This window comes from Drosophila kikkawai, chromosome 3L (genome assembly GCF_030179895.1).
Source record: "Drosophila kikkawai strain 14028-0561.14 chromosome 3L, DkikHiC1v2, whole genome shotgun sequence".
Lineage (NCBI taxonomy): Eukaryota > Metazoa > Arthropoda > Insecta > Diptera > Drosophilidae > Drosophila > Drosophila kikkawai.
This window is the reverse complement of record NC_091730.1, coordinates 13,438,887-13,457,527: the sequence shown is the minus strand read 5'-3', so window position 1 is coordinate 13,457,527 and position 18,641 is coordinate 13,438,887. Positions and strand designations below refer to the sequence as shown.

At 35.9% G+C, this 18,641-nt stretch overlaps 3 protein-coding genes across 6 annotated transcripts; 2 read left to right on the top strand and 1 right to left on the bottom strand.

Annotated features, from left to right (window-relative positions):
• Window positions 1-272: 272 nt before the first annotated feature.
• Nubp2 (NUBP iron-sulfur cluster assembly factor 2) lies at window positions 273-1,299 on the top strand. The gene is made up of 3 exons (XM_017167395.3): window positions 273-452; window positions 517-959; window positions 1,041-1,299. The coding sequence occupies exons 1-3, from the start codon at window positions 339-341 to the stop codon at window positions 1,264-1,266; spliced, it is 783 nt and encodes a 260-aa protein (XP_017022884.1). The 5' UTR covers window positions 273-338; the 3' UTR covers window positions 1,267-1,299.
• A 241-nt stretch (window positions 1,300-1,540) lies between these two features.
• On the bottom strand, window positions 1,541-17,405 carry Rcd2 (Reduction in Cnn dots 2). 4 transcript variants are annotated; one of them, XM_017167749.2, is made up of 4 exons: window positions 17,002-17,405; window positions 15,233-15,438; window positions 2,973-3,673; window positions 1,541-2,848 (listed from the first exon to the last, which is right to left on the bottom strand). In XM_017167749.2, the coding sequence occupies exons 2-4, from the start codon at window positions 15,285-15,287 to the stop codon at window positions 2,504-2,506; spliced, it is 1,101 nt and encodes a 366-aa protein (XP_017023238.1). In that variant the 5' UTR covers window positions 15,288-15,438; window positions 17,002-17,405; the 3' UTR covers window positions 1,541-2,503. The 4 variants fall into 4 exon arrangements, with proteins under 4 accessions (XP_017023238.1, XP_017023233.1, XP_017023236.1 ...); XM_017167744.2 differs by having other exon boundaries at window positions 1,541-3,673; XM_017167747.3 differs by lacking the exon at window positions 17,002-17,405 and adding an exon at window positions 15,581-15,644 and having other exon boundaries at window positions 1,541-3,673.
• LOC108075335 (uncharacterized) lies at window positions 8,930-11,231 on the top strand. Its single transcript, XM_017167750.2, has 3 exons — window positions 8,930-9,004; window positions 9,825-10,160; window positions 11,017-11,231. The coding sequence occupies exons 1-3, from the start codon at window positions 8,930-8,932 to the stop codon at window positions 11,173-11,175; spliced, it is 570 nt and encodes a 189-aa protein (XP_017023239.1). The 3' UTR covers window positions 11,176-11,231.
• Window positions 17,406-18,641: the final 1,236 nt, after the last annotated feature.

Below are 18,641 nucleotides of genomic sequence, written 5' to 3'. Positions count from 1 at the left end.
TATGCTTTGATAAATGTAAACGGAATAGAAACATATTATACTAATACAAATAATAATCCAAATGTTCTAGTATAAATAAATTTTTTCACTTTAAAATATAAAATATTTATTTTTGTAATAATTAATTAATTATTTACCGCAAGTATCATGTATTTTATAAAGTATTATTTTGTTATGTGTGATTAAAAGAACCGATTGAATAATCACTTAAAACTAACGAAAACCGGAACCACCCTACCCCTTCAGCCCTGGCGAAACAGCTGATGGCACTTGTTGACCAAAAAGAAATCCATGAAATTCTATTGATTTCGTGCGGCTCCTTAAACAAAACATTAAAAATGCTGCTGGAACAAGTAAATAATATTATTGCCGTGCTCTCCGGAAAGGGAGGAGTAGGAAAATCCACTGTAAGCACACAGTTGGCGCTGGCCCTGCGAAATATGGGATATAAGGTGAGAGTGACAATTAATTTCATCACAAAAACATGACAAACTGATTTTCCGATAAACCCTGTAGGTGGGATTACTGGATGTAGATTTGTGCGGACCGAGTGTTCCGTATTTGTTGGGACTGGAAGGACGCGAGATATTCATGTGCGATGAGGGCTGGGTTCCCATCTACACGGATGAATCGAAAACCCTGGCCGTGATGTCCATTGGATTTCTGTTGAAGAACCGCGAAGATCCCGTCATTTGGCGTGGTCCCAAAAAGACCATGATGATCAAGCAGTTCCTCACCGATGTGAAATGGGAAGCGATGGACTATTTGATCATTGACACGCCACCGGGCACTTCGGATGAGCACATCACCGTGATGGAGTGCCTCAAGGAGATGCAATGCAATGGAGCCGTCATCGTGACCACGCCGCAAGAGGTGGCCCTGGATGATGTGCGCAAGGAAATCACCTTTTGCAAGAAGACTGGCATCAGGATCATGGGTATCATAGAAAATATGAGTGGGTAAGTCGAATTTATTACTTGGAAGGATTTCAGAGGGAATCGTAGGCTTGCAAACTTTATTATTTTTTTGAATTCTCTCAGATTTGTATGCCCCAGCTGCTCTTGCTGTACAAACATCTTCTCCTCGAACGGGGGCTCTGAGCTGGCCAAGTACGCTGATATCCCCCATCTGGGAACATTGCCCATAGATCCACGAGTTGGTGTCTTGGCAGGCACAACTGCCTCCGTATTGGATGAACTGCCAGACTCACCAATGGCGAATGTGATGCGCGAGGTAGTTGAGAAATTGAAATCTGTTAAGCTGTAACTATAAGATGTAAATAAAACAAAAGTCTGTAAATTTTTTAATAAATATTTTTTTAATTTGGAAGGAAAATAATATTGCACATAATTTAGTGTAAAGTTCAAAATATTCTCTTGAATTTTCCAAATTCATTCACCATTTTTTCAAAAAAAAAAAAAATGTATTTATTTGATTTACGAATTCAATATTTCCTTTATGAAAACATTTCCATATATCTAAAACCCCATAAATACCAAAACCCAAGTCTTAAACAATAACAACACGAAATTGGTTTTTGTTTTTCTTTAACTTTGGTTTTTTTTTATCGCTTTATTTGTCGTAGAATAAATGTCTAGGTTATAATAATAGAATGGTTACAAAGGAATGAATGTAGTGGATGCGTTGCGGGAAAACTAACTAAGTATGTCCGATGTTTCTACAAATTAAATTAAATTAAATTAATGAATGAGTCAGTGAGTGAGTGAGTGCGTTTCGATCAGTAATCATAATATAAAATCAAACTAATGTGTTTCCTACTAATACTTTCCAATTACGTTTACTTTTGTGTGTTCTCTGACGATGATCTTCTCACTTTTGATAATTAGAGCTATCACATTACTGTCTCGATTACCGCTTAACTTAATCACTCTAATTAATTGATAATTGAGCAATAGTCTTAAGATCAATATGTGGGTGTGTGTGGGTTAACGCATGAAGTTTCGCTTATTTGCTCGATCGGCTCGCTTCTTTCAATGTCTGTGTGGACTATCCTTCGATAAGGAAGGGGAACAGAGTCCTTAAATTCTGTGAAATCCATTCAAAATGCTCTCAATGAAGTTAGTTCCTTTTTCTAAGTATTATTAACATGCAGACTTCTTCCACTGTTTTGGTATTATTTTCTCTAGCGGAAGCTAGATGAAAGCTTGTCAAGATCAAAAATCAGTCTGCGGGATGGAAATCACACAGAGAAAAAAAAGATTTAAATTAGCACTTAACTGTAACAAAATCTAACTTAATAAATTAACGTTTTTACCATCTCGAAATGAATATTTATATGTTGTGCTACCAATAATATAATATAATAATCTGAGATGGCAACCTAGTGTACTGATACTATATATTTTTCTCTGTGCTGGAATCACAACTTATGCTTCGTTTCATCTCTGAAAGCAGCCTTATTTTCGATGCGATGGTTCATCGAAGGACTTCAGATTGCACACCTCCTGGGGCTGCTGCGTAGAGACCTCGTGATAGTTGCCATTCACCTTCTTGCCACTCCTACACATCTTACAAATAAGCCACGCGAAGAAAACCAAAAATATTGCTCCGAACACGGATGAAATCCATATAAAAAGGGTATCAAATCTATCCTGGGATATATAGGGGCGATGTTCTGTATTATTCCTGGCGTCCCGGGAAACCTTCTCCTCACTGGGCACCTTGACCTGGCTGGTTGACTCCGGTGTCTGTGCCTTGGGCCCAAAAGTTGATTTCTGCTCTGATCCAGTGGTATCAGTCGGACTCTGACTTGTCCAAGCTGTGAAATCGGAGACTGTTGAAGGCGAAGCCTCGCTAGTAGAAGCTGGACCATTCGTCGTGCTCTGATCTGTTGGAGATACAATCGAAGAATCTGTGCTTGAATCTGTGCTCATTTCCAGGTCTCTTGTGGAGCTGTTCTCTTGCAGAGGCGCTTCCGATGAGGCGATGTCCTCCGCTGGGTCAGAGCTAACCTCGGCTTCGGTGGTGCTACTGGACAGCTCATAGAAATCGGAATAAGTCGTTCTGAACGGTGCTAGAATATCCGGAATCAATGGGAAACTTCCAGGTGATGCTGACGAGCTCACAGTTTCTATTTCAGGTCCTCTGGTTGGACCCGAATACGGCTGGAGGATCAAGATGTGAGGTGGTGTTGGTGTTACCAGTTTCTCATCCGGGCATGTTTGACAGCACTCCCCCTCCCTCCTAATGGGCCAATCACAGTACACGCGCGGGCATTCTGTGGCCTGGCAATCGGGCTCGCCATCCAAAGTACATCTGCACAAAGTGCATCCATAATCCTCCGTCCAAGTGCCGCCCAGGGGGACCGCAGTTTCGTTTGACTTGGTCAGGCAGTTGCTGACTACCACGGACGGGTCACAGAATTGTATACAGGGAATGGCATGGAAATTGCAGGATTCGCACTTGGTGCACTTATCGCGGAAGTACGTGACATTGGTACCATTGCAGACGGGCTCCGTGTCTCTGCATTCGTAGTGGGGACAACAGCTGCCAGGCTTCCCATCGCCGGGATGAACCTCGATGAGCACCTGGCTGCATGTCGGCATCTCGGGACAAGGTAGGCAGGTGCAACTCTCAAGGGCGTCATTTCTCTGGCTGTCCGAAGGGCAGGGGTTTGTCTGTGGGATTTCATCCAAGTCGATTATCGGCAGAGCTGGAAAAGAAATTTAAATAAAATAAACAATTAGCTAGATATATTGTAAAAATTGTATAAATTTATATAAAATGAATTGTACTTTGAATCGAAATCGAATACCTCAAACCTCAAGACCCTTAAAATTTTCGAACTGATTTGAATGCCCTTCAAGTTCAATATTAGTATCGATCGATCGATCGACTGAACGATCGATCTGAAAAATCACATTCCAGACAGCAAACTATATAGCCCTGAATTAATTATTCAATAAATCTTGAGGTAAATTTATAAAAATTGCAATTTGATTAGGCACACTCGGGGGAAATTACTCCAAGGAAAGCAGAAACCCAATCAAAACAAACGACAAGAAATGAAATTTATTTTTGGTGGAATACAAAGTACGGCGAGAGTGACAATCTCGTTTATCATTTATTTATGGTTATTGATTTTTGACATTTTATCATTGAATTATAAAAAGGGGGAAGAAGGCGCCGGAGCGATAAAAATGGGGGAATGGCAATGGGTATAACAATAACAAACAAAAGTCACAAAAAAAAAAACAATTGCAGTATGAAACAAACCCAAATGATTTTGTGCCTCTTCCCTTATTGGATGGATCGATATGGATCGATCGTTTCATTGAATCAATATTGCCCCCAATTGCCGGTATTATCAATTTTTTTTTGGTGTGGTAAACTTTTGTTACAAAAATGCGTCGCATCAAAAATGGTTACAATAACTCTTCCCGATCGCGATCGAAGGTTATCAAAGTATTTTCGATATTGACGTCACTTCTGTGTACTGTGCTGTGTTTGTCGCAGACTTTGTAGGTGAAGCGCATTTAATTGAACGTAATTTAAAATAGATATAAGTCGTTGCTTTGGCGTTGCGGCTATATTCTTCTGCTATCAGGTCGGAACGATCTATATGACAGCCACCAGACGGGGCAATTATTCATGAGTGTGGTCATGTGTGCGTGCCCGTATTCGTTTGATTGAGAAGCGCATAGAAGGGCGCTGAGAATGTCAGGGAGCTGTGCGTGCAGGGATCAATAAGAGGAGAGTGTTGGAAATACCTCTGGAATTTTGGCATTGTTATTAATCATTTTATTTAGAAATATAGAAATACAGGCTGAGGGAACTCAACCGATTGAAATCGTTTAACATGAATTTGAGAAGCGCAGTTAGGGGCCCTGAACATTACAAGTAACTGTGCGTGTTGGAATCAATAACAAAACATTTGAATACCTCAGGAATTTCGCTTTGTTATTGATCATTTTATTCATAAATTTTAAATATACATATTTATTAGGATTTTTGCATGGGTCCTATAAACAAAATATATGAATAAAAAATTGAGAAGCATAGAGAAGAATCCTGAAGAAGTTAGGAAATATTTGGGAATATTTGTCAAAAAATATTAAAAATAAAATATAATTCAAATTAAAATAAAAAATATAAAGAAATTGATACAGTTATGATGGATTTTAAAATAAAAAACAATAAAATATAATAACTGTAAGAAAATGGTTATGAGATTCCTTGCAATAACTCAGCAAAGTCAAAACAATTTCAATGTGAATTTAGTTTCTGGCAAAATATGTTTTTCAGAATTAATTTTTAAATTGAAAAACAATCAGATATATGTATTAAATGGGCTTTAAGTTTCCTTATAAGCTCAGCAAAAAATGTAAAAAATTTCATTCTGAATCTAGTTTCTGGCAAAGTACGTTTTTTTTTTCAGAATTATATATATTTAAATGCTTAGCTGGTCAATAAATTGTACATGTGCAAGGTATTTTGCTTTCTTCTCTCTGTCGATTCATTTATTTGTTATAATATATATATTTTTTTCGTGTGGTGGTTGCTTTGCACTGCGAGTTTATTGACCCAAACGAATAGTAATATTTTTTTATCGCCTGTGGGTCAGCAAAAAAAAAAAAAAAAAAAAAAAAAAATACAAATAAAAAACAGACATAACACGGTGTGGTATTGTGGAGAAGGTTTCCAGGTTCCAAAGGTTAAAAAAAAAAAAGAATTCGATGCAAATTACCTAAGCACATATCCGCCTCATAAATGGGTCGGGGCTCATTAGCGGAGATTTCTGGCGACGAAGGCGATGATTATAATTGTGATTATGACGATTATATAGGGGAGCACCAGCAGAGAAGTGCTACTGCCCACTTACGTCACCAGGGAGCCAGGCAGACGCGGATACAGATACACAGATACACGGATACACAACCGATACGGAGACTTTGAAGCTGCGAACGAGGCGATCCATATTTCTTTTTGATTGATCTACAGCCGAAGGCCGGCATGCAAAAATGCAATTCAGGCAGCGAGGAGCAGAGGAGCACAGCTCACAAGCTCACAAAAACCAGATACAGCTACTACAGATACAGATACGCGTCGCACCGCAGAGCGAAAATAAATTTCAGTACAATTAGCAGTCGCTTATTTTTGTTTCGCATTTTTTCCTGACACGCTCGTTGACATGCAAAGTTACTTAAACCAAACAAAAAACAAAAACAAAACAAACATTACACGAGAAAATACTAAAAACTAAAAAAAAAATCAAGAGGAGGAGGTCGTCGTCTACTTTTAACTACTATTTGAAAGGTCGTCTTCGGGGGGACAAGAGGTTTCCGCCGCAGAGGTGGTGGTGGCTTGCTGGCGACGAAGACCCGCAGTTGATGGAGTAATTAGAGACCGTTCAAAAAAAAAAAAAAAGCAAAACGTACACACTATTTCATTTTTCCCCATTTAGCTTTTCAGCTTTTGTTTTACCCATTCACGTCAATCACCATGAACATTGAGAAATTGTCTCTTTGATAATTTGCTGATGGCGAATCTAATGTTCACAGCGGGCATTATCATATTTTCGTACATTTTATGGCATTTTAAGCGAACTCTGGTCATTATGGCAGTCATAAAACTGTGACTTTAGTAAAGTTAAAAAAAACCAGATAGACAGCTTTTCGTTAAACTGTGATTTACTAGCCATGAATCACAGTAATTAATATGATGATGATTCATGGGGAAAACTGCCAGGTTTACTTTTAAGGAATTCTTTTTAGTACATTTAAAAAATTTCTTTTATATAAAGACCACTTTCAAATGACAAGAAAAATAAGTAAAGGAACCAGGGAACTTGAGTCTTTTCCCTTGAAATTGAAATTTTCAACCGTGTGTCCGCTTCCGATCCCCATAAAATTTCGCAGAATCGCTTTTTTATAAAAACAAAGCTTTGCATTTATCCAAAATGCTTTTGCAATCACAAATTCCCTATGTAAATAAAAATATTTCATTTATACAAAATCACATATAAAAAAATTATAAGAAAGGAAGTAGTTGTGCTGGGTCAGAAAAATATTTACAGGTTTAAAGTTATTTTTAAAAATGTAAGAAAGCTAATAAGCTTCAAGTTTAGGCTTATCAAGCAATTGTTTTATGTCTTTTATATATATAAATAATTTTATTTATAACTTCTATACATTATTTATATTTATTACCCCATAAGAAAATATACAATTGTAACTACAATCATTCAATAATATTTAGTTAATGAAATAAAATTCCAGCGAAGCATGTATAATTCATTAATTCATCTGTATTTAAGCACAATTTATTTTCGCATTAATTCTTTTATTTAACCGCACTGTATTTTCACTTTGGTGATCATAAACAATAGCCACTACGACAAAAAATTAAAATAAACTATGACAGATGTGATTTAATCACACTCGAGTTAAACGGCAATATAATCCGTGTATTGCCTGCCGAAAAATGTGACATCAGACCCCGCCGGTAATCAGAAGTATAATTTCGAATGTATTTCGAACCGAAACAAAACGCAATCAATCTTATTTTGAACGTCTCTCACGCGTCGCCTCGTAAGTAAGCGTAATTTATGCGATTTAATTTAATCGCCGGCATATACATAGAGCAAATAGGCGTTCGTCACTCCAGATTTTTTGGCCTCCTTCCGCATAGCCACAGTACCAATTAAGAAACCATTTCAGCTCTGTTCAACTCGGGTCACCCAACTTCATGGCTCTGGCATTACCATTAGCGTTCCTTCCTTTTGCTAATATTTCCACATTTTGATTTTTTTTCCTAACCAAAGTTTATAAGTGGCCAACTAATACGTTAGAATTGCGTAAACAAAACATTTTCGTATGAGCACCGCTTTCTTTTTTTTTATACGTACATTTTTTATTTATTTATTTTCGTTTTTTTTGCGGTTCGGCCCCGTTTAAGCCGGCAGCGACAGGCGTAGTAAACCTTATCTTAATTATAGATCAATTATAGTAGAGGGGCTACCCTACACTAGGCAAAAATATACAGCGCACACCATTAATTATAAGTGCAAACCCAAGTTGGCCGTATGGGGGAAAGGTACATAAACGCGCCAAATGGAACAGGGAATTAACTAATGCGTGTCACAACTCGAGTCAGTTACCTTTTTCTGTTCAAATATATTATGAGTTATTAATAAATTGGGTTGGCATTGAGCAGAAAAAAACGTGGGGTTATAACAAAAATATTTAAAATATTAAAACCTTATAGAAGGGGGATAGAAAATCATAAGGAAATACGTTTGAATACAAAATGTACAGCACTTCAACAACTTTTAACTCTTTGAAAGACTAAAAACATTATTAAAGTATTTAATTTAAAAAGATAAATGTAGAGATAAAAGCCAATAAATTTAATTAAACAATTTTTTAAGATTTTAAGAAAATGGAAGTCCAAACCTCAGGCTGTCTTTGCCAAAAATATATTTCAAATATCAATAAACAATGCCATAATTATCTAAAAAATCTAATTAAACCCACATTTTTCCTTTTACTGAAATAAACAAACAATATAAGCAACCGCCACACGACTTCACAAATTATTCAATATGCAAAAACTGAAAATAAAAAAGCAGAAATGCCTTGAATTTCTGTTGGGGGGAGGCAAGTATGCATGGTTGTCCCCCCGGTGATTATTTCGCATTATTTTCTACAAATTGCACAATTACAATTAAATTATACGGGACAGCGTGAAATGTCTGATTAATGACAAAAAAAAAAGTAACCCTGCTTACCCGAAAGCCCCTCGGCCCCACTACAGGAAACGAGAGCAAACGAACAGATGTGCGCTGATATATTCAATTTATATATAAATATATATATGTTTTGTATACAAAATAATAATAATAATTATTTTTTAATAATTACTGCACTGGGGCCGCAGCAATGTGTCTTTTTTGTGGCTCGTTAGTACGATGACTGACGCCTTTCCGCTGGGATTATTATGCTGCCTAGTACTCTCCGTTCTGTGGCAGCCAACGTTGGCAACCGTACGTAAAAAATAACTATAAGCCACTTAAAAGAAATCTTAGAGTGTTTATTACTTGTTGGAATATGTAATAAAATATATTTATATATGAGAAAATAATAATTAGAAACAGGTATTTTATTTTTAAGAATTTTTAAAGAATTTAAATGAGATTTTTATATTTTCAAAGAAGCTCTTGAAAGTCATAAATAAAAGAAATATTTTATTTGATGTCTTTAAAACACATAAAAAATATTAATAATTCCAAAAAAGAAGAGTTTGATTAATATTCCTGAAAGTTTAAATGGAAATAATGTTTATTTTAAGTATAATTAGTTAAAAAAATTCTTTAAAAAGTCGAAGTGTTTTCATAAAACACTTAGAATTATTCATGTATTTGTTTACATTTTCTTTTTACTATTTTCAATTACTCATTTATTGAGGATGCCTGTGTATGAAATCGAACCCAAGCCCTACAAAAAATCATAGATAATCCTTATCTTGAGTTCCGGGAATAGAATAATTCTAAAGAACTAATAAAATAATAATATTATACGTTTTACTTCAAGATAAAGAAAATATAACCGCAAATAAATGCACTTCCTTTTGATGACAAACATAGAAAATATTTGTTAAAATATTAATATTAAATTCAACCAAAAGAAGTTCGACTGTAAACCTCTTTTTATGTGTACGAAAAAATGCCATGAAACGAAATTAGATGCAGTTGGGGGATCGAAAGATCTTTTGTTGCTGGGGAAACCGTGACTAAGACTATAAGTTTATAAACTCGGCAGCATATGATGCGCATTTATTTAATGGGCTACCTCACCCACTTGTAGCGCGACTTCGAGATACGTTGGCGTGAAATAAACTGCTCGGTTATTGATCCCGCGACAACGGAGGACTTTACGTGCGACATAGTTGAGATGCCAAAGCGCCAAGGGAATTTCCTCAACACCCTGCTCCTGCTGCGCCGTCCTGTCCACAAGATGTGGGTGGAGTTGAGTGTGGGTCAGGTGCTCAACCGCCGGGAGAGATTCGTCCAGCAGCTGCTCAAGATTCGAGTGGATGGATGTCACCTCATTGGATTTCGCAGCAAGAATCGTATTCTAAATGCGGTTCTCAAGAAGCTTTTGCAATCCGGAAACTATCCAGATGCATGTCCCCTATTGGCGGTGAGTTTCAAAAGCTAATCACTTTTATAAATCAATCAAGCAAATTATATTGGCGAATCAAAGCACGTAGCAATGCATTAAGTAAATGCACAAATACATCACAGAAAGCGACTTTTTTCCTTTGAAGAAACTTGTTCTTTTGACCTCAGTAAATAGTATTGTGTTGACCGCACAGAATCGTATTGAATTTAATATATTTTAGGGCTTCGAAATAACCACAAAAGATGATATTAATTACAGGCCAATGAACTGAGAGCACAATAATAATAAGATAAATTACAAGTAAAACAAAATTTCACCTTTTAAATCACTTTGCTTTTGTTATTTTTATTATATAATGTTGTGTATAACTTTTTACCACCATGAATAATTATACAAATCCAGTTAAACATTCCACAAACATTCCGTAACTCGTTAAAACAGCACAAAAAATGCCAAAGCAGGTTACTTAACAGCCAGAAACAATTTAAACACCTGATTAAACCTTTGAAGAAGGCGTTGCAAACAAACCATTTCTGACCTACTCACAGTTTGAAATCTGATGAAAAAATTTCCCATAATCTTTATCTTTACGAGCCGTGCATAAACAGAGCAACAAATTAGTTTAAAATTTTGTCTCAAATAAGCAATGCTATCTATACGATTGTTCAAAAATACACACACCGCCACTGCCATTAAGGAACAAATAAACAAATAAACACAAATAATATAAATAAGCATAGATACGTATAAACACATCAATTGCGTATTAACTGAAACACAGAGAAAGCCAGCTCGCTCTCGCTTTCAGCGAAAGGAATAAAGTCTGAATGAAACCCAAATCGCTTTCCCCCATATCATATCTCTCTTTTCGCAGAATGTAAACTATACCTCCACACACTTTGCCCTCAATCCGGATCACTTTCCGGCCTACATGCCGGACATGAGGTTCAACACGAAACTGGCCTTCCAGCTGAGCAGGAACATCACCCTGATCCGGGCCAGCGTGGATGCCGAGGTGATGAGACGATCGTGAGAAGCAAGAAATATATTTCAATAAAGTAAAGCAAAAGGCGTACTACACATAGCCAGAGTACATTAAACAGGGGCAAATACATCAATATATATTTATGCCTGTCCATGACTAAGTCTCTGGGAATGACTAATGGCTTTGGCATGGGACCTATGCGCGATACACATCCATCCAGATTAGACGCCTATCTGTTTGGTGGGGATTGAGGTGCACAGCTATATCCCATGGATGTCTTCTATTTTTATCATCATTGAACCCCGGAGATACTGCCATGACTTTCAAATCGTTTATGCTCCACATTTCAAACTATATGATTCATGGCCAAGGAATTTGGCATTAAACTGGTTGACTGATTTCTGCACTTCACCGCTAATTAAACATAAAAGCGGTTATATCCATAATTAATGAGATTTGCCTTGTGGCAGAAAATCTATTCAGATTGAAAGAAATAAATGTTATTATATAAAAGAGTGTCAGGGGGATTTCTTATTTCTGCAGCTCAATGTTAATGAAAAGGTAAATATTATTGTTTAACAGCTTTAAGAATAGTTGATGTGCAAAAATAAATGAAACGTAATTAAAAGGTATTTCCTTAAGGCAACCAGCTGCTTTTCTTGTATTCACAACTCATTGTTTATGAAATATAAATACAATAAAAATAGTTCAATAAAGGTAAAGACTATTAAGGAATTTAAATGAATTTATAAATGATTCCTTGACTTGGCTTATGCGTTTTTAATTCGTTAACAGAAATCTCATTCAGAGTCTGACTTTCGGTTGCTCCCTTTTCTTTTTATACATTTTAAGCAGTCCCATTTCTTGATAATGCCAGTGCATGAAAATAATAGATTAAGAAAACTCAGGCCCCCTTTCGAGTGCTCGGCAATCAAATTAAGAAATGACGTGAGCCTGTTTGCCCGCAAAAGATATTTAGCAGAGCATAAATAGAACAGCGTTTATCAAGAGTTTCCCCCACACGCCTTTCACTCGGCCAAGTCTGCAATGTCATGGCCACAGAATCTTTTTTCGCATTCCTCTTTCTTTTCTTTTTGAGAATTGCCCCTGATAAATTCCTTCCCAAGAAACACGGCGAAAACTCAAGTGGAGCAAAGTCTATTTATCATTTATTGACGTCTGAGGTCTGTGGTCTGAATTCGTCATCAATATAAAAGGAAACTCTATCGTCAAAAAACCTCTGTCAAGGCCAGCCACCATAAAATAAAAGGAAAGTGTTTCCGCCCAGCCATTTCCCCCCCATTTTCATTTCCTTTCACATTTGCATTTGCCACAACAAACTTTGGAAATGGTATGGTGACATAACCCAAACCCAGGAAGTTGGGAAATTCTAGGCCAAAAGTAACTTAGCCACCCCTAGTAACTAACCTAAGGGGAGTTGGAGCTAAAATAGCTCACTTAGTGGGTTAGTCAAGGGCCACATTTTTTAGGGGTAAGCCAGCACTTGGAGAAATTTTTTACTTGAATTACAATCAAAGAAATAGTTAAGTAAATATACAGAAAATATTTTTAAATATTTAAAAGGCTTCAATTATATTTTTTAAAGATTTTTGAATAAAGGTCAACCTCTTTCTTGGTATAAATTCTTTCACCAAACAGAGCCTGACCTTTGGATAATTGCATAAGTTTAGGTAACTTCAAGTGCATTCACACTTTTGTTTAGCCTTTGGCCATTTCATCAGGTAATGGAAAACTGTTTCCAGGGGGCTGGCTGCCGTATTGAGAGAGTTATTTTTAATTATCGCTCCGCCGCTAGCCGCTCGAGTGTGCGAGGAAAACTTGGCAGCAAACTTCCCTAGTTTCTAAGTTCACTTACCGTATTCATCTGGATGGAATTTATTGGGCAAACACTCTAGAAACAACAACAACAACTGGCTAGCAAGCTTGGCTAACTGCCTAACTGGCTAACTGGTGGCAGTTGGACGGCCATGTCTGTGTGTTTATGTACGTAACGAAACACGCTCTACAATAGACTATCTGTCGTTTGTCACCCATTCTCGCATTGATAAGACCCGCCGCCCCACAGATTAAGTTGGAATTCCACACGCCAGTGTGTGTGTGTGTGTGTGTTGTTGTGTGTGGCACTCCTCCTTGCTCGCTCTCAGTATAAAAATCAAGACTCCACTCCACACTCAAGGTTAAGCACATTAGATTTCTTTAGATTAACACATGTTTCTTCCGATATCGGTGGTATATAGCGGGGGTGCTAGAAAAAACAAATATACTTGGAGATGTTCGACTATAAAGAATATTATTTTGTTGTAAATGTTGTCAATTGAATTAACTAACAAATTTTTTTGTACTTTTGTTTAAAATATAAAACAAAATTTAGAATTGACATTTAATTCCCTGTTGAGAATGGTACTATATTTAACGAATTTTAAGGTTAAAAGAAGTATCAATTGGGAGATATTTTCAGTCTTATTACTTTTTAGGTAATTTAAAAAGCTCTGACCGAAATATTAACTAAATCGATTTGTATCGAATTTTTAATTATTTAAGCTACACTTTAGAATAAATCATAAATTAGGAAATACATGGATCTATTTTTAATAAAAATAATTATAAAAATATTGAAAAACCAATAATTCTGTAAATGATTTAACACTACAAATTCTTATCGACATTTCCATTTAAATATCGACTTTTTATAGAAACATCGATTATTTAAGACCATCCCTAGAATGAAGTACGAATTGGGAAGTGCATGAAGCTATTTTCAGCATTAATCACTGTGTCTATATAGCGAGTGGGGAAATAAAAATGGAATGGGGCTTCACATAAATGTGAATTTCAAGTGCCTGGAAGATTGTGTTATCTACTGTCCATGTATTTGCAGATTCTTAGTTGCGAAAAATTTGCTTACTCGAATTCAACTGATATTTATATATTTTTTTTATTCTTATCATTGTGCATTCTTTAAATATATTTATGGTGCGCAGTTTTTAAAGAAAAATAGGATAAGAGATGGAAATGTGATGTTAAAGAATTTTGGAATAGGGAAATAAATTTCAGTGTGAGTGGAAATTATTAAAAAAAAAAACCCAATAACTTTTGTGGCCTTATTTATTTGAAATTTCCTCTGAAACTTTTTCATTTGAGAATATTCGAAAATAAATTACCTAATCTCCTACTTTGTGCCCCAAAAACTGAGTAAAAATTTTCAAAGAAATCTGGTGACTCATTTTGCTCTTATTATTGATCTCCACCCACTTTGTGTGGTATTTCATTTTCAAAAAAGTGTGACAATAAAAGATATTTCCTAATAAGGAGTTCCTCTAACGGTAGTGACTCATCTCAGATACAGCATCTTTATGTTTTGGCACTCAAAACTTTCGAGTTTCGGATTTCCCCTCCACACATTTTTGTGACGCACTTCAGGTTATATAGTTTAAACAAAAGGTAAAGCCACTGCCCATGCCCTTCGAAAGCTGGCATCAAGGTCGCTGCTGGTGCTCCGGTGCTTCATAGAAAAACATTTCGCCAGCGAAAGCCAAACAAAACCGAATCGAATACAAAATAAACAATATTTTGAGAAATGCCCAGAGAGAGAGACGACGCAAAGAAACACAAAGAAAATAACAAAACGAAATACAACCGAAAATTCACACACCTATGATATGCGGCCATTTGAATTATCAATGAAATTCGGAAACAAAACAAAAACACAAAAAAGAACAAAAACAGAAACCACAAAATTGGTGCGGCAATGTGTTTACAAAAAAAAAAAAATACAAAACAAAAAGAAAAAACAAAGAACGAAGAAGACTGCGGCAGATTCACATGGCATATGGCCAGAACCGACTCTATAGATAGTTTCCGACACGTCATATGATAAATCCGATCGATATGTATGAATATATATAGCCCCATGATGCTGCTGCCGTGACGTAGGCCATTTCCATTCGGTTTTCACTTTTTCTTTTTTTAAAGGAAATTATCTCAAGAGGGTCAAAGTAAACACATGCGTAACGACGACTATATTATTCGATTCGCGGTACTGATTCACTTCATTATTGCGCTATTTTTGGCAATATTTACTCACCCGATAATCCAGTGAACCAAAGGAAACAGCAAATTATTATGATTAACTTGGCCATTTCACGTGCGCAGCGTCCTTCGATCAAAGTTCAATCAAAAATTTCTATAGAATATATATAGACGACTATATATATGCAATTTTAAATTTGTGTATAACTTTCAAGGCACGTGTTTCTATATTTTTTCGGTTAAATACGCCGCACAGAATCTCTGAAAATAAAATAGTAAGTATAAATTAGTAAGATGTGAAAGTATTTGTTTATTTATAATTTAATAAAATTGTGAAATTAATATAATAAAAGTAAAGAGCAATCTTAGGGCTAATATTTCGCCTTATATGTAAAACCTTAACTGGTTGCACTTGGTTTAGGTTTGAATTATATATAAATATAACCTAACCACTGCAAGTTTAAAACTATACTGCCTGCATCTTGGGTGCAGGCTCCCTTTTATCTGAGGAATCAGTGCTGCCATTTTAGTGTTATCGTGGGCCCATCTTAATCACTTGTTCAAATAGAACCCATGGCGTTGGAATGCACTTTTATTCATATTCTCTGATTTATTTAGCTCTTATATATGTATCTAATCCCGTTTTTTATCTGGTCTGGAGTCTGGCTGCTGTAACCAAGTCGTAAATAAGTCGTAACCGTATCTTTAGGTACAGGTACACACACTCTGATTACCACCCAAACACGCTACCAGCGTTGTTTGCCTTTCGTTTCGATTCGATTCGAACGATAAGTGTGTTATAACATATGCCAAAACTGATTGCCTGATAACTCTTCAATTTTTGATACCACACACACGAGGGCACATGTACAGCCAATGCACACAGCTTGGGACAGAAGAATATTGCTGAATTGTCAAGTTTTTGGGTTTTTTTTTCTTATTTTTCGGAAAATTCCAATGGCATGTAAAGATACAGGTATTTCCAGATTTCTAGGATATATATTTTAGGTATTGGTAGATTAGTTTAATTTGGACTAAACAAACAATAATAACATAAGGTACTTTTATTTACTTACTTCAAAATAAAAAAATGTATATTTCATGAAGAAAACCTAATTTCTTTCTTTTGCTTACTATATATTTTTATCTCAAAAATATAAAAATATTCTTATGACTATTTCAAATAGGCTTTGAAGTTAAAATATTTTCATTAGAGTTCCTAAAGATCATACATATGCAGTTCATTTATATGTAGTTCTTCAAGCTCCTATTTTCTTGGCCGCGTCTGTAGCTAAGTGCAGTGCAAATGGGCGCCGAAATGCAGACATATAGTAATTAAATTTACTCGTGGGCGGCGGTAGAATGGAAAGGTGTTAGGTAAACGACGCGTCGCGACGACGACGGCCGCCGCATACAAAATCATACAATATTTTTTTCATTATTCGGCAAAAAAAAGTAAAGTAGCAAAAACCGAAAACCAAAAGAGGCGAAAAAATCCGCCGACACGTGCATTTATGCAAATGCATTTGACCGATTCTGGTTATATCACCGAGAGTGAGTCTGTCTCTCCATGGCGGTTTATCAATTCGAGCCATAAAAGGAAGCGGCCAGTGAAATTCCATCTTTCGCATTTGCAGCGCGCAAATTGCGCATATATTGGGTTGATAAAAAAAATAAAGCACAAAAAAGTAAAGCGGCCAAGACAGCGAAAAAAATATAAAACCTGAAAGAAAAGAGGCATTCGGCCAGGGGGAAATACTTGTACTTAGCGCTGAAATTAGGTCGCTGGCCTACGCAGATTACGAATTTACGAATTGGCGTTACCTTTACTTGCCGAGAGTCCAACTGATCCAAAAATAAAACTTCATTGTACTATTTGTTTTCAATTGACGGTTTGTCTGTCCATTATTTCTCAGTTTGTTTTTGTTTTTCTGTGTATTTTATCTCTCTTTTTTTGTTGTTGTTATTTTATTTTGGCAATGCCCCGTATTTTTGTTTTGTTTAGGCCACCGTTTTGGGTTGATATATTATGTTGTTAAGGGGTTTTTTCACAGACACACAACCGCTTTGAGTGGAGGTAATGTATTTATTATTGGAGTTAAGAACAATTTGGCTTCCGAGCATCCGCGAAAGCGTCCATCAACGTTTGATATTTTCGCGATCGGATGAAAAGCAAGAAAATTTCGTTTAGGAAATTGCACTTTTTTGTTAGCTCTGGGCTTTCGAAGAAATTAAAATCTTTCGAATGTGCGGTCGCACTCGTATTTATAGGTTTCTTCAAAAGCCGAAGCCCTCCGAATGGTCTCCCTCGCCAAAAACCGAGAGAGGGAGAAGCTCCCCACTCTCCAGAGCGAGGTGGCGTCGACTCTCAGCCTAACAGAGACTGTTGAACCAAATTGTTTTCCCAAAACAATGTTAAAAATTGCCAAGAGCTAGGCATCACAGTGGGTAGTGGGGTTCTTGTGTGTTAAACTTATAATAAATTTATTAATGGGGATAACGATTTTTTTATTTCTTTATTGAATAAATAAATAAAGTGTCTCCTTTAACTGAGAAAAGTAAAGCAAACTCAGATCTTACTTTATGGCTTTTATTTAACATTATTGTGTAAAATAATTTGGTTTAACATTTTGAGAGTAACTATTTTAAATACAGACTCTATTTGTTTGTTTCTCTCTTATGCTCTTCTCTTTCCTGATTCTCTTTCCACATCTCTCTTTCGATCTGGGTTGTTTTTGTTTTTCGGGTTCGTTTGGTTAATAAATCTGGCTAAATGCGTAATTACAGAAGGCAAGCATTGATTACTATATTTAAGTAAATGCTTTTTTGACGATAAAATAAGAAAATACCTATAGATAGAGTACTTTTTAATGTTAAAATAATGTACTTTAACAGTTAGGAGATTTTAAAATAATATTACATAGTTACCTAAATATATTTAAGATTTTTTTTACATCCAAAAATAAGTTTATTTTGGACTAAAAAAACGAAAAACTAAGTCGACAATTTATGGAATAAATAAAGGCGTAAAAAACAAAAGCAGAGTAAAAAGCACTTTAAATTTGTAAATATTTACTTATTTTATGTTTAATTAATTACAAGTATTTACTTGTATTTTTATATATTTTCCTTAATTTTATTGAATTTTATTCACTGCAAATCATTTTGCTAGAACTTCGCCTTGGTCCCACTGTACGTATGCTTAATATTTGTTTCGGTTTTATTTTGCGTATACGCGATCAAAACAAACGCCATTTAAGTTCAATCGATATTTGCTTCCATTGCTGTTATCGATGGCGCAACAACAGCTGTAATGGCAGTGCTGTAAAGCACCACCATCTTGTTATTGAGTTGCCAGACTGTTAAAAAAGCAATGTCCGACAGGTCAGCTTTAGGTGATGTGGCAACTTTTGGGGTGAATATTTTTTGTAGCACACTTTTCGGAGGTTTTTGTTAATTTCGGA